General features: G+C 46.2%; 1 protein-coding gene across 1 annotated transcript in view; it reads right to left on the reverse strand.

The window, feature by feature from the left end:
- bsf (bicoid stability factor) overlaps positions 1–16,546 on the reverse strand; it is a 69,386-nt gene that overhangs the window by 13,991 nt on the left and 38,849 nt on the right. The window contains exons 18-27 of the mRNA XM_065424749.2: positions 15,569–15,616; positions 15,442–15,504; positions 14,442–14,697; positions 13,180–13,491; positions 11,395–11,501; positions 10,482–10,550; positions 10,334–10,424; positions 6,893–7,115; positions 4,575–4,844; positions 1,238–1,478 (exon numbers count right to left, since the gene is read on the reverse strand). Of these exons, the coding sequence (XP_065280821.2) occupies positions 1,238–1,478; positions 4,575–4,844; positions 6,893–7,115; positions 10,334–10,424; positions 10,482–10,550; positions 11,395–11,501; positions 13,180–13,491; positions 14,442–14,697; positions 15,442–15,504; positions 15,569–15,616 (1,680 nt within the window). The remainder of the gene's footprint in view (positions 1–1,237; positions 1,479–4,574; positions 4,845–6,892; positions 7,116–10,333; positions 10,425–10,481; positions 10,551–11,394; positions 11,502–13,179; positions 13,492–14,441; positions 14,698–15,441; positions 15,505–15,568; positions 15,617–16,546) is intronic.

Consider the following 16,546-nt stretch of genomic DNA (forward strand, 5'->3'; position numbering starts at 1 on the left):
CGGCATCTGTTTTCACTACTATCCCAACACGGCACGTTTCCGCTAAGGGTGGGCGAATATCTTAGCTGTGTTACAAGCGTCAGCGTATGGATAAGGTACACTTCTAACGTATCGGTGTAAACGTGGCTACTATCATTGCCGTGTGCGATTTGTTGCGTGCTCACGAGTGCAGATGAAAAGAATCAAAAGGCACCTTTTTTGTTTTTGTTAACTATAACCATCATAAAGCCTACCCATAATAAAGGCAAGTTTGGTTGTACCTCTTTTTGCCATGGAAGTGCGGAAAGTGATGCAAGTAATGAAATGAGGCATCTACTTAAGCACGTTTGGTGCGTGCAGACGAGTCTGTGTAGCATTCGACAGATGGTAAGCGCGATCATTATTAGCTAGACTTGGCACACGACATATCGCTGCGGCAAGTTCAGGGTGCGATCATTACACGGGAAATAAAAAAAATCGAATTTTGACGACAAAATTCAGGGGTGCGATCATTACGTGAGTGCGATCATTATGCGAGTAAATACGGTATTTGTCTTGTCTTCGTCTGACTCAGTCAATCTGATACCTTAGACTGTTTTTCATTCTTTCTTCTTAAACACACACCTGTGCTTATGTGACTTGTACATTGCGAATAAACACTGTTGAAAGTCACCATCATAGTGTTATCCGAGTCTTTATTTTCCACACCACACTCATTTTATATTAAGTAACTTTCCCAGGTCTTTTCCAGGACCCCACTGCCACTTATTGGTGAAATACCAATCGCTGAATGCACCACGACTTGACCATGCACTGCACGGGAAGGAGCGTAAAATATGCAGGTGGGAGTGGGTTATTGACTGCCACGTGCACTGTTCACGAAACAATGCCGGCCCCAATTTGTCACCGAGAGCAACATTATAGACCCTTTTCATTATTCCCAAGTACACTTCTTTGCACTACACACAGGCCCTGGTCGCCTGGTCATTGGTCAAATGAAGACCACGTGCTTGTCGCACATGTCGGGGCTTGTCTCTTGTGTGTGGTTTCATCACGAGAGACACAGCTACATTTTCTGTTTCATAATACAAGCTAACTACACTTGTACATGCTGTTTGCAAATATGACCATGCCACCATTAGTCGGCCAAACTGCTTTGCGGAAAAGCTAGCTTTACAATTACCAAAAGGGTCTTTACTAGAGGTCGCAACCTTGTCTTCTTCCTAACAAGTGCCCTCATTGCCAGCAGGACAAGTACCTTGAGCAATTGGTCCGCCCCTGCGTAGTCCTGCTGAAGCACCCGATGGGACCACAGAGCATTCAGGGGGGTCCAGCAGTCGTGCTCCGTGCCGTAGGTGCGGCCCAACGCCTCCACCCGGTCGGCCATCTCGGGGTGGCGTGTGAGGAGCCCCACGAGACCGCCGAATGGACAGCGTCCACCAGACACCCACTCGCCCGGCGCATTCTCCAGTTGTGACAACAGGTCACCTGCTCGTCCACTGCAGTAGCAGAACGAGGAATGCGGATGAGTGGATACAGTCATATAATGAGCACGCAGTTACATTCACGGTTTGGCGTTGTGAAGTACATGCATTTAAAACCTTATATATTATAGGTGTGCAAATACCGAATAGTGAATTTCATACTGAACATCGAATCAAATCAAGACAAAAAAAAAATGGTTGAATATCGAATATTGGAGAATTTTTCGTAATATTTAATGCTTAGAAATGTTAAGCAAGAAAGTAATGCTGCACATTCTCTGGAGTCTCCTAGCACTGAATAAAAAGTGTGTTGCAAACTATTAGTAACTTGGGTACGTAGAAATCAAGATATGCAGTAGGGTCTACTCTGATGTAAGGGAACACCAAATTAGTGTGCCAGCACTGATTACAGCTCGGTTCTGTGCATGAAAGTCTCGAAAATACATTTTGTTTATCAGCAGAATTGCTGTTCAATAGAATAGTTTCCCCCCACTCCCCCCTCCTGAGACTAATGAATTAGTGACATTCTGTAGTACTGAATATTAATAAGGTTCTCAGTTTACTAGTGGACCTGTGTTTTGCAGCAATCTTTTATTTTTTGCACAGAAAGTTTTCCTTTCGAGTTGTTAAAATACAGAAGGGCTAAACCAACTTTACAACAGTTGGGTTATCTTAAGGTCAATCTGTGCGACAGACGAAAGGACTATGCATCATGTGACTCAATCACTAGCTTGCGTCTAGCCGGCGCCGACGGTAAACAGCATGTGCCGTTCATGCTGTTTCATTGTCAGATTCGCCGTCAAAGAATCTGAAATTTGGAGAGTCACACCAAGCTTGCGCTATGCTTGTTACCCCATGTCCGTATCGTTCACCCGGTCTGCGTCACATTATCATTTCGATCAGTCCTGTCAACTCAGGGCCAACTCTAGGTGGCCCCAGCCGACGGAGCGCAATGGGTCCACGGCGCACTGGGTGCTCTGTTTGTGCGGCATCGACCAGGAGGGGATCCATGGCCCATGCGACAGGTGGCACTGCGTGGGCGTCCACACCCAATATATCGAATAGTAGACACACGATTCACGAATTGAAATATTCGAAAATTCACTATTCAATTCGATTTGGTGTCATCTAAGTATTTGCACACCTCTATTATATATACTGAAGCCACTCAGGCAGATTATGGACATGCTATACTGAACTCCCTAACGTCAGAATAGGCTTGTGCCACTTACATGAGGCAAGCCTGACAACAGCTAAAAGGCTAGCAGTGGTCATGAGGCAGACACCTGCAACACACGCACGTGGTACAGGTCCAACAAGGCACAAAACCATGGTGAGCACAGCCAGCCAACCTAGTCACCATACTCCAACCTTGTCTACTCGAGCGGGGATGCCCACTGTATGGTTCTAGTATTACAGTTATCACAACAAACTTGACACATCATGACAAGGTTTGACACAGCTGTGACAATGATGCCTCCAGTGATGACAATGTAAACAGATGCCTGCTATATTGACTGACGTGGAAACTGTACAGACATGACACATGGATGTCCAGTTTATGAACCCATAGAGCTTCCCATGCGTCTGGTGCTGCGACAATTCAGCTACCACGTGATATGATGGTTAGTTTAGTATACAGGTATGTCTAGTCTTTGTATTCATGGTTTAAAATGTTCTTGTGACATTACTTATTGCATTTTATCGTTACAAATATCCACGTACTCACACTATTTTAGACAAAGCAAGGCAATTAGTCCTTGTGTGCAGCATAATCATTCCGAATTGTTGCATTTGTAATGTAATATTTTGTTAAGATTTATCAATTTGCGAAGCCACAAAGCCATTTCAATCCAGAAGGACAAACGCTAGGCAAATCTATGTACCATTTCTGTGTGGGCTGAACCACCATGATTGCAGCTCTCATACAAACTAGCGCCAGAGTTTCCTCTATACTCGCGGACAAGTTACTGTGGCTATGAAGGCAAAGCTACGACGGCAAAGTGCGCACAAGTGAGCGCGCTTCTGAAGAGTCCAGCGTTTTCATCCGTGTTAGTTTAACCTGGGGAAAAGAAAGCACAAACACCTTATTAGCAACAGTCCAATAAGAAAACACACCACTGAATGTAAAATTTTACTTATGTTGTGTTTGTGGCTTTTCTCTTCCACGTTTAGGCAAACGCGAAACCGTCACACATAGAAGCTGTGTCGATTCACCGTCTGTTTCGAGCAACCAAGCACTGTCAAATGCTGGTGGACTTTGGCAGGGTAACACATGTGCAGAAGCTCTGTCCCTGTAGCTTTCCCTTCATAGCCACAAAAAATTGTCTATTAGTATACTGATTTTTCTAAGAAACTCTATGACTTCAACAACAAAGGAACGTCGCAGCATTGGATGCCAAGAAAAACTGGTACGCATTCGGGGCTTGGTTGTGGCAGTATCACATTAGACAGTGCAGTTGACTCCCATTAATTCAACCTCAGTTACGTGCTGGAAAGTCTCAGAGAGAAATCATATACACTTGTTTAGTTCGAACGCAAAAGCATGTCACACTGGTTAATTAAGTCGGCCACAGTGGCTCTCCCTAATGCGCAGTGGCTATGAAAAACTTGTAAATACAAGAAATTCAGCAGGAACGTCAGCAGACAGTGCTACCGGTTCCCTCGATGACTACAGTGACTACAGTGACTGCAGCAATCTGCTCTGCAGTGATGACGACGGCTTGCGTTGTGCCCTGGGCAATGTCTCTTTTCACAATTTTTGTCGCCACGGCGAATAATGTCGTGGTCTGTGGGCCACTGGCCAGCGAAGACTTGTATAGTTATTGTAATATTGCATTGAAATAGTCTGTCAACGATGACAGACTACTACAAGCAATAAAACAGATTTGAATCCGTTCATTGTGCCGCCATTTGTTAATAGGAGCTTTCAGATAATACAACCAAAACTTGCGGTCTCGCAATGATCCAAGTAACAGGAGTCGACTGTACTTATAAAAAAAATCAAACAACCTTGTTTTACTACCATGATCAAGTTACAAGGCAGCTCTCGGCACGATGGCTGTATGTCAGTGGCAATTTGCTTAATCGTGCCCCCCAATTCGACCTGACCTGTGGACATATGCATTGCAGAGCAGGTTGTCATAGGACAGCTGCCGCAGCAGACGTTCAGGCAGCTGCGAGCGCAGGTTGGTCAGGGACTCCACCTCGCCCAGACTGGCCAGCTGCTGGAGCAGGGGTCGCAGGGCTCGGGCAGAGATGGCAGCTGGCTGAGAAGTCTGCAGAAGCTGATCTAAAATCCGGAGGGCCTCCCGGGTGCGGCCCTGTCGAGTAAGCGCCTGCAACAACTGGGAGCCCTTCTGACTGCCGGACACTTGGCCCCTGCAGAATAATGCAAGCAAGCATCTTCATTCTCTCTCTCGCTCTCACTTTTTTTTTTTGCTGGACATGGTAGTGTACAGACAAGCACACTAAACTTTGTCCATAGGTAGGCAGTATAAGCCTGCATTTGCTCATATTCACTCACCAATGTTTTTCTGCAGGCTCATGCACTCACTCACTCTCACGTGTACTCAGAATGGATGGCATTTACTCACGTTCCTACTTATGCCCATTCAAACTCATCAACACTCGCTTGCAATCCCAGCCACTTTCGTTCACATTTGCCAGCATCCAATCATGCTCTCTCACATACATACTCATGTGCACTCACACTCGTCGACAGTCACTCATGTCCAATCATACTCACTGTCACTGGCTTTGATCCATTCTCATGACAACTGCCACTCACTCGGTTTTTACGTCTACTAAGATTCAACTGCACTCATTCGAGTCCATAGCCGTGTCCATTCACATCTCCTGTCACCCACTAACGCTCTATCTCACGTCTGTGAAATGAGTTTGAAGCAAGTATGAGTCATTGTACTTGCGAGTGAGCATGCCGAACTATGATTCTGCCACACTGAACGGAGGCTACCATGGCCAAACTGATGCAAAATATTGAGCAATACGCCTTGCGGGATCTAAAAATTCACCAATCGAGAAACCGGTGGACGGAACTGTGGCCCTACGGAGACTTTGTCTTGGCTATGAGTTGTGTCAGTGGCAAACTTACTTGCTCACCGAAAGTGTGGGTTGTATGCTTTTGTACTGATATTAGCTCATCCTGAATAATCTGAAAATTCCAAACACTGAAATTTGAGCCAAAGCACATTCGCTGGTATTCGAAATTATCGAATATTCGCATACCCTTCTGAAAACCTAAGATGTAAAGAAGCTGGCTGTAGCGAGCTGCTTCTTTAGCATCCCAGAAGCTTCCTTCATGTTGCAGTGCCTTATATCCAAGATGGTTTAGCGTGAGCTCGTGCAACTAGGATTTCTGTTGTGCCACGTCACAGTGTATTAGCAGTGCCAGGTGTGGACACCTGTGGTTTGCAGAAGTGCAATCGATCCCACTGCTTTACTGCCCCTGTTTGGCCACCTTGTCTCTTACAGGCACGTGGTCACTTTCTGCTGTAGTACTGAGTCATCAACTCACAGTGGAGTGCATCTGCTTGACATTTGCAACGCAGCTTTAATAAGCAGTGTCAGAAGGCTTTTTTTTTTTTTTTTCACAAGTGCACTACTGCAAAGTCTGCAAGAGATGCGATGCCATGTCATTGCAAGAAAATAAACAATATGTGCTTGCTGATAGCTTCCCAGTACACAGAAGAGTGTTAATGATTTTTATCTCCTCTGCACGAAGGTTGGGGGTAGCTCACAGTGAGCCAATCTAGAAGGCGCCCTCAACTAAAGTCAATGACCTCAGTGTAAAGGTCAGCTAAAGTGGATGCTGCCCCTGCTACTCTCAAGCAGCCGTGCTTGCACCGCAACTCAGTCATTGAGAAATGTGGCCTTTCTGCCATCAGCATTGCATTAAAATTGTATTTTTAACATTATTTCAAAGAATTGTATTTTCCCACAAACATAACAAAAAGTGATGAAGATCCCAAGCACAGTGAGAACTGTTGTAAGCGAAGTTTTGGCGATTAGGCAAAATGAAACGGCACGAGTAAAGCATCAGGTTGATGCTACAAGGGACTTGAGTTCGAAACCCACAATTGGACAAACAGTATTTTTTTTTATTGAGCAAGACCTTGTTCTCGGTGACACAGCAAACACCGAAACCCGGGGAAGTAGGCAAAGAAAGCTTCGCTTTAAGAGTTGCTTCTCACATTACAATTGCAGCTGTGCTTAGAGTAAGTATGATAAAGGGCCTGAAGATCTGGCACAGAACTATCACCCCAATGGCAGACACAGTGTAACACCTCACATGCAGCTGCTGCCAGCAGAACCTGTTGTAAAGTGGCATGCTTGTGTTGCGGCAAAGCAACAGAGCAGCCCATTCAGACCAAAGCATGCATGAGTAGGCTTGTAAAACAGGGCCGCACCTGTGCCAGAGGTCCAACGCTGCATCCGGGTCCGAGGTAAGTAAAGTGTCAAAATTGTCCTGCTTCGCGCCCGCTTCCACGGTGGGCACGGTGAAGGGTACAGGGCGGCCAAGGCGCTGCAGCAAGGCGGCCAGCAGGCGTAGCGTACGCTCGCTGGGCTGCTCATTCTCCTCCTGCATCTGGGCCCAGGCTTCCAGGGCACGGTCGGCATCCCCTGCTGCGTCTGCATGTCCCAAAACAGGCTTTACAGTCACATCCTGATATAACAAACAGGGCTATAAGAAATATCGCAATTATCTTCTCGGTATACGCATGTAAACAATTTTATGCTTGTAAATATCAGATGCTGTCGACTCTCAACCTCAGTTAACTCGGATTTTCGCTTAATTTGAATACACTATAAAGTACTGGCTAGCAACCATACATTGGTTATGGAAGAAATACTTTTTTTTAGTGCGAATGCAAAAGCATGCGACTTCGGTCAATTCAACCACCGCCGGCGTCTCCCCATGCGCCGAAATAGTTACTAAGGCTTGAAAACGCAAAACATTCAGCATTCAGCGCTACTGCCTCCCGAGGAATGAATCCGTTTTTCTTCACTTTTACCTTACTCTTCTTTTCAGAATTTTCAAAACTATTTTTGTTTTCAGTTCAACGCTGAGGCAGTGTTTAAACACGTCAGCACTAGTTGCAGCAGGCCAGTTGTGTCACGTTGAAAGAGCAAGAAGCAGAAAGGCCTTACAAACTACTGTGAGCAATAATAAATATTTTAATAAGTTCATTTTGCCACCATATGTTAATTCAACCAAATCTTGCAGTCTTGCAAAGGTTGAATTAACGGGAGTTCGCTGTTTAAGACAAATATTTTTGTGTCGAGTGCTGTTTCGTCGTAATAAGGTTTAGCTGTACATACCATACTCTTGTGTGTACAGTTCAGCCCGTTTATAATGATATCAAAAAGAATGAAAAATCCTATCTTTATATCCAATCATCGTTATATTGTGACTGCCGTAAAAAAAGGAAAGCTGCTGAACATAACTTTGTAGCTCTGAAACCAAATTTGTCACTATAAGAAATCAACATTGTAGAAAGTAGGCTGTGAAAAATAAAACAGCTATTTATACCTCCAAACAGCATGTCAAGTGTTAGGCGTGTTGAAAGAGTAAGAAATCTGCAGTTGCTTTTGCGGAAGCTTTAGATTCACAACCGCGGTGTGCATTATGTCCACCTGCTGCCACCTGCTGTCCACAAAGTGAGAGTGGGAGACCCCCTTGAAATAATGGATTCCCCTCAGCAACCACCTCGTGATTTTGCCCCAAATTTTCTTATTTTAGCGCGAGCAGCAGCTCCATGCATCTCCTGAGCGCGGAGAGTGCTACCGGCGCACAGAGCAGGAAGCGACAACGCGGACGACGCCGGTCTGTACATGTCTGCGTGCGCATTGAGGCACCCCGTTTCCCTAAAACTGGCAAAGCTGGCAATGCTATTCTTGCTGCCGCGGCCGTGTCGTACTTTCCTCCTTCCTTCAAACTTCTTCATGCCGCTTGTTCTAAGTAACGTTTCTGCTGCTTGCAGGTTCCCGGAGGTGCGCCGGCAGTGGCACTCCTTGGCTGCTGAAGAAGTTTCTGCACTTTCCTTCGTTAACCTTACACCAGGCAACCCTACTAGAAGAAAGGTCACTGTAGCTTTCCCTGTTTTGCGAGTCAGGATGTCTCTTCGTCTCTCCGCTTTGCCATCGTGCTGTTCACACTTCATTTTTGATGCCGTGCACGCATTTGAGTCAGCTCCTGAGTCCATGCATCAAGTCACTTTGGTGTATCATTCCAAGGACAAGTGCCTCGACAAAGAAACACAAGATATTGACTCTTCCAGACAAAATGGTCAATAACATGCTGTTTCGTGAGGGAAAAAAAAAAAAAAAAGAAGGATGCAGCTGCCAAATTTGCCATTCCACTTAGATCTCAGTCTACAATCACAAAAGAGGAGAGGATCACAAAAGCATTTCAGGTTGTGTAAACTGGCAGTGGAGATGAGGAACCTGCAGGCCCACCCAATCTCACTGAAGCTTGGGTTTCACTGTGCGCGAATGGAGCAGCCCTGGACAACTGTGCCATCACTGCCGAAGAGATGTCTGATGAGGCACCAGTGGAAAGTGTCCGCTATCACAGTGATGATTATGGATCTTCCGAGGTCGATTCATCAGGTGCTTTGCCTTCTGCGAAGGAAGTGCTGGATTTCCGTTGGCGTTTTGTGCCGCGTCGTGGGCTCACAAGATGATAATGGAGCAGCGTTGTGTTCTTTGATGTTTTATGAGTGTTCAGTGTTGCTGTCCCTCAGGAATAAGCAACAGAGCAAAGGAACAGTTTTTTCCTACTAAATAAACCTGTTTTCGGTGAGGTCTACCTCCATTTACCCTTTTGTTTAATTTGTGCGCTTCTTTTGGGGATTTTCATGCTGAAACTGCATAAAACAAAAACCTCTTCGTAACGAAAATTTTGGAGCATTTGTCAATTTCATTACATCCAGGTTAAACTTTTTCTTTCCTTATCCCATTCTTATCTTAGCCCATTCTTTTTTTTCAAGGTCACCATATTGTGTTTTGGCTGTATTATCAGTTAGCCAATAGCGCAAGTGTTGCCGGTAAACCGTAACACGGATCATTATGAGCAATGCTCGATGGCAGTACAGCCAAAGCCGAACATAATCAGTGCCACTGGGGAACCCAGCTGTTTAACCAAAGATACGACACGGATGAGTGATGCACCTGCAAATGGAGATTGTTTTTACAAAGATTTGAGCGTTGTTGTATGCATTTATTCCGTGTGTTGTAATGTGCAGATCTGCTTTCTCTCGGGGATGTTGTAATTGTGGGTGCAGGTTGCAAGCTAGAAAATACAGTCGTATGCCACATCTTTACCAATGCTTAAACAAGTTCCTAGCTGGTACTGCTGTTTAACAGTTTTAGCAGAGCATTCACAGTGTGCTACGGTCATACCGGCATACCCTAAGAATGTGCACACAGCTGTTCAGTAGGAGCGCTAGTGTGTGTGCACGCAACGCTACGCCAGCAGCAAAACAAAATACGCTTCCCTCACTCCCCTACAGACTCAAATCAGCAGAGGGTGAGGGAGGGTCCACTTGGCTTCATTGTCGTTTTGCAACCAAGCCGACTGCGCATCGCTAGCGTCTCCCAGAGACGTATTCATTAAAAATACGAAATTAATTCGGCTCTCCGCAGCCACCCGAGCACATAGAATAGGAATGGAGCGGAGCCTAAGTGACACTCTGCTAAAACTGTCTATCACCAGCAGCCAGACTGCCACAGATTGAACGAGTCATTGCATATCATGAACGCGCAGCACCTGCTGCATCAAAGCTTGAGGGTTCTGCATAGCTTTCAATTCTGCAGGTTCAAAATTTCGCCGTGGCACGCAGACTCACCGTACGCCCTGAAGAGGGACTGGTACAGACTGTCTCTGTTGACATCAAAAACGCTCCGTGTGATGGTGACGAGCTGCTCCAACTGTGTCACCTGCATGAACCAGTCGTGTCAGGCCTGGCCCTCTTCGAGGTCATTTCCCATACGCACCATGCCTCGCCGCAAGAAGTTCTCGCAGATCTGGTTCAGCCGGTCGTGCCGTGCTCGCAGCCCGGGAGTCTGCACATGGTGCGCGTGCGTCAACTGACACATACGGAGGCCAAGTGCAAAAAAGCCTTCACATATGTACACAAATCCAAACAAGGGGTTTTAAGGCAAGTTTGCTGGTACATACTAGGGACTTTTGGAAACTGCACGAAGATCAGAACTAGACTAGAGAAACATGACAAACACATGTTCCTTAGTCTCGTTTTTAACATAGTTTTTAACAAGTCATGTAAATCCAAGTACGAGATACATGAATGGATGCAAAGCTATGTAAAGCAGTTCTCACACAGTTTGAAAGTCCGAGAAGTCTGGTTTGCCACTGCCTGAGATCTACCCCAAGACTTTGCAAGTGCCTTTCGCATAGCCAGTGTAATTCCCTCGCTGTATCCAAGTCTCTTCACATGCCTCACTACATACGAGCTTGGTACTTCTAAAATGCCTGCTACAATGGATCCATGTTTTTATATTCTGTTCCCTCTCTACAGATGCAGAATGTGCATCCTGCTGTCCTCGTACAGCTGCTTCAGCGCTGTGTCGCTGGCTATTTTTAGTAATAATTCACCGCCGACGAAAGCATTTGGCTGCGCATGTTCAATGACGCCCTGGTCTCTCACCCACATTGGGGCTCCAATCTAGGCTTCATTGATCGCTTTTCTTTGAGTTACTTACATACCAACTACATACTGCCCGCAAACTGTTGTGCAACTTCCTGTAACAGCTAGGCTATACAGCCATCTCAAATGTATGCCTCGCTAGCAGTGTCATGACTTCACAGCTCATGGGTCATTGTGCATCCCACTCGTTTGCGATCATGCCTCTGTATCACTGTGAGTTCTACAGACACGGTTTAACTGACCTCGAGGATCTTCTGTGCCTGGCGTACGTGACCACACTCGAGGAAGTAGGCTGTCAAATCAAACAGGGTGTTGGCCTCACCATGGACCTCTGTGCTGATGTCCACCACTAGGAGCAAGAAAGAGCAACGATTAAAAGAAATACCCCACACCCTATACATCAGTACACAATGCAGTTTGACGTAATAAACTTCAAAGCAATGAAATCTGCCATGTAAAAAATAATTTTGCTCATCATAACTTGATGTCCACCATGCACAGTGAATGACTGATATTCTGGAAGCCCAATTTTTCAGACATGTCCGATAATTTGGACACCTTCATAGCACTGCAACGTAGCCCATACAGTCAAGTATAAGAATATTTAAAACTTTCGCCATTCGATTTTCTGGACATTCTTCCTGGACCACAGGTCTGAAATGGCATTAATCGAAGCCACCACTGCAACTATTTTGATTATCTCGCCACCTCGAAGTGGCGCTCTCGCATGCAGATCTGCTGGCAGCCGTAGCCACCACCGCGGCAGCACTAGGCCTAGTGGCCTAGGCTTCTTCGACGTTCGCTACCAAGCTTTTTGCTGTTCGGCGCCATGTGTTTCATTGAAACAATTCGCCGCTGTTAACAATGCCGCCAACTCTGCTTTGTAATCCTCGCCCATGGCTTCGTAACTTGGAAAGCCCGACGTGTTCCATAATGCCAGTTCCCAAAAGTCAGCTTTGCCTCAATATAGGGTTGTTACAGGGCGATGCATACGTGATGTATTGCAGTGAAGCAATGAGACATCCACCCAATCGTATGCTAGGATTGGGTGGATGTCTCATTTTCCCTTTATTAATTACTTCCCTCCACCTTGTGGGTTTCCACAGAACTATTACATCAAACTCTTGCCTTTGCTTCGAGTTGTTGACAAGTTTGACTTCGCCTTGCCATCTGCTAGCCACCTGGTTAGCTCAGGTGGCAGAGCTGGTGCCCCAAGAAGGCAGTGGTCCCAGGTTCGAGTCCCAGACCAGGACAAATTGTCTTCAACTGCTAGGCTTTTCTTTCGAGGCACCCGTATGGTTCCCTTTGCAGCAACTGCTACAATTGGGTGGTTGTCTCATTTTCCCTTTATTAAGTTTTCCTTATTAATTATACACGCCTGCACCCACCACCTCCTACCACAGTACGAGCACGGATACACCTAATAAGTGTACTGGCAGGTCTTTAGAGCTATATTTAGTTTTACAGACTGCCCGACTTTTCTGGACGTTTTCGTGGCCCCTGGGGGGTCCGAAAAATCAGACGACTGTATAACGTCCGAAATCAAAAAGCAGTTGGTCTGATAAAAGATGGTGGGAACATTGCTTTCAAAGAGCTTGCTGCCTTTTTGTCTATGAAGAAGTGATTTGTACATTTCAGTGGTTGCACCAGTGCTAATCTTTGTTCAGACTGCCTGAAAATAGCTAGATTTGAGCTGACAACTAAGATTAGCTGTTGAACAATAATGTGTAATTACCTTTCTTGCGGTGGTCAGTGCTTACTGGCCGTTTAATAGCACTTCTTATTGGTTCGAACAAGGTTCCATCATCACTGATAGAGCTCATATTCTGTTGTGGATACACTCCACTTAGAATTATACAATATTGTTCAAGTTGGCAACAATACACTTTCACTAACACCCCCTCCTAAGCTTTGAACGTAGTCAAACTAACTAGGAAGTTCAAAACTGAGCTAATAGATGCTGACTTGCACTGCTTTTCGAAACACAGGTATGATGCAAGCACACATAAAAGAGGCAACACACTGACCTTTCTGCAGTTCCTCTGAGAGTTCTTTGTTGATGAGATGTCGTGACAGCTCCCCTTTGAGAGGTGTGAGCCGGTAGCGACGAGCATACTCCTCGAATGTTTTCAGGGCCCCTGGTATGTCGTCCTTTACCAGATGTGCTCGCACCAGTGGTGCCAGCAGGATGGATGACGGGCTCACCCAGCAGCGCTCCAGCAACAGCTGCAGGGCCCGCTCTACAGGACCGCCTTGCTCTGCCAGAGCTGTCAGCAGGCGGGAGGCCACCCGGTCAAGCCCGTTCTGCTGTGTCTGGCGGCCACCGTCGTTACTGCGTCCTATATAATAGACACTGCCGTCACGACAAGGATCTGTAAGACCAAGCTCCTGGAGCACATTCTTTAAAAATTTATTAACAGCACATGCCAACAATGTCTAGTCGTTCAAAGCATTGATGCATAGGTGCTTAACCCTGTAATGCCCAACGTATTGTTTACATTACTCTCAGTTAGATAGCTCAAAATTTTTATTTACGGCCCAAAAAGTTGGAGAGCATCGCTTTAGATGATGACCTGGTGCCTTAAGGGAGCCCAAAATGATTTTCCAGATTTTGTGAAAACGTACAGAGTCCTTAAGTTAGGTGCTTATGATCATTAACTGATGCATTTAAGCACTCTGTGTAAAGTGTGTACTAGTTCGCTATAAGAATTTAAAATTCACTACCGACTGCAGCAGCACCACTTCCCAGAGTTATCAGCAGCATCCTCGCAATTGACCTAGTTAGCTCCATTGACGTCAGTTGGCCGAGCTATCCGACTGGTTACCCAGGTAGCATCATCGATAACCTTTCCAACTTTATGGTGAACAAATCATCAAAATGCCCAGCTTGCCTGCGGTTACCTGAATACCAGATACACTCGGTGCTGCAACAGAAGGCTCGCAACGCACGCTGCTCAGATAGTTCTCACTGAGGAGCGACGGCCAGGCGGCTAGTGGAGAGAGGTTGGAGAGCTTTCGCACACTGGCTCCAAGACAACCTTAAAAGACACGTCACATCATGACGCAGAGCCAGTGAAGGCGGAGCTTAGATCCGATCAATTGGCAAACGAGTTGATGAGAAAAAGAATGGCTAGGGAGCAGGGTTACTTGTAATCGTCCGTAGCGATAAGGAGAGAGCGCCTGTGCAGAGGGTAGCAAAGGCAAGAGAGAAACCGCTAGCTCGCCTTCAAGCTCAGAGTGGTTTAGGGGACCTTAAAAACCAAAGTTGTGTTACACGAATTGCAACCACCTGTGTCCTCTTCCAGCAAGCGCAGGGCCTCATCGGTGTGTCCTCGGCTGGCCTCGAGGGCGGCCAAGCCGAGCAACTTGTGGCTGTCCAAGCGGAACGAGGGGTCCACGTCCCGCACCAGCCTCATGTGGTCCCGTGCCCGTTCCAGGTCGCCCATGGACACAAACAAATCGAGCAGCTGGGCGTGCATGGCGCCCGTGAAGGCGCAGCCCTCCTGACGCAGCTGCTCGGCCACCGACAGGGCCCGCTCCACGTGCTGCGTGGGAGGTGAGCCGGCTCAGCACGTAGCACTCTCGTGCAAATAATGAAAGGAGGATATGAAACAGTGGTTTGATGCATAAAGGACAAGATATTTAAATTAACAATGAAATTAAATTCTGGGGCTTAATGTGCAATAACTACGATCTGATTATAAGGCATGCCATAGTGGGGGACTCTGGATTAATTTAGACCACCTGAGGTGGACCTGACACATGATACACCATTGTTTTTGCACTTCAACGAATTCCCCCATTGAAATTAAGCTGCCGCAGCCAGAATTGAACCCATCACCTTGATCTCGTCTGCACAGAACAAGATTTCACTGCCTGTATAATGCAGCAACGCAAGTGCAAAATACTGCAGAAGACAACCACAGCCTAACTACTTGTTTAACAGGTAATCTGACAACTATACACACACAAGACAACAACTTGGTTATACTCAAGGCCTCAGATTTTTATTCATTGTCATTGGGACATTGTTACTGCTTGTTATTTCGACCACCGACACTGCGCCTAGTCTATGAAATCTTTGAATTAGATGTTTTAGGAGGTTGCAACTTCAGTCTTTGACTATGCGACCTCCTCCAGTATTTATCATGGACATGTGTAGAGTATTGTACGCATGGTAAAACGATTCTGATTCTGAAAGCACTAGCGCAAATGTTTTCTCATTTCACGGACAAATTGATTGCTAAGTGTATCCCTTTCCCCAAAGCCAAGTCGGCGAATGCACTGACCCTGAAGCGGCAGTGGAGCAGCAGAAGCCGGCGAAGGGCCCCTCGAGTGTTCATGCCCTTGCTCTGCAAAAGGAGGAGAGAGGTGGAGTCACATCCGCAGCACGAGGATGCCACCAACAGAACATACCTGCAGCTCCAGCAGGTGGGCCTCCAGCTCCTCAATGCCCATGTCGTTCTGGAAGGAACATGAAAGTGTGACCGAGTATATCGAGAAAACGGCTGGCCTGACACAGCCTAAACGAATTATACGAAGCATCAGGAAACTACAAACTTGCAAGTTATTCAATCGGTCTTGCTAACATGGAGACATTTATCTGCACAACTGAACAACGCAAGACAAAAATAGGTGCCGCTGTCACATCAGAATGGAATGGTTAAGTGCCTGTTGCTATAACTAAGAAAACAAATGTGGGGACACTCAGCATATTCACTTTTTCTCACATTCGTGTGCCATACACGTGCAGGACTAACGTGGAACAGTGGGTGCGACCTGTATGTGTAATCTGCTTGCGAGGCAGCAAAAGCTAATGGAGCACGCTAAGGCATCACAGAGTCCACACCAAACTGCGCAGTCATCAACCTATTTTTTCAGACTTGTTCGATTATTTGGACTTCCTTGCGGCGCTACCACCAATTCTACAAGACGAATGTAAAAGAGATGATTGCAATGTTGGGCATTGCACAGTATAATGTTCAGTTTCTTAGACTGCTTGCGCACGTAATGTTGCAAACACGGCAGCTGTGAGCAAAGTAGCTGCCATTCAGGCTGTCATCGGTGCTCTCACTTTCATTGCCAAGGCAACTTTTAAGCTTTCTGAGTGCCATATGGCTGCTGCGAAAAGAGTTTCGCTGACTCCACACCAGGCCACAACTTCGGTCACCAACTTCCGCCGAAGTGGCGTTAATTAGGCCTAGCCAGTGGAGGTGGTGGACATCAAGCCGCCATGGGGATAACACCTTTGATATGTTCTTATCCATAGATTACACTGAAGGTCTGGCATCTGTACTTTCACGCTTCAGCATTGGTTATATTGCAGTTTTAAAGCTTTAGCATAATCAAGTGCTACATCAAACATGACTGCAACGATAACTACAGCAAAAAAAA

Source organism: Dermacentor albipictus, chromosome 7 (assembly GCF_038994185.2).
Source record: "Dermacentor albipictus isolate Rhodes 1998 colony chromosome 7, USDA_Dalb.pri_finalv2, whole genome shotgun sequence".
Taxonomy (NCBI): Eukaryota; Metazoa; Arthropoda; class Arachnida; order Ixodida; family Ixodidae; genus Dermacentor; species Dermacentor albipictus.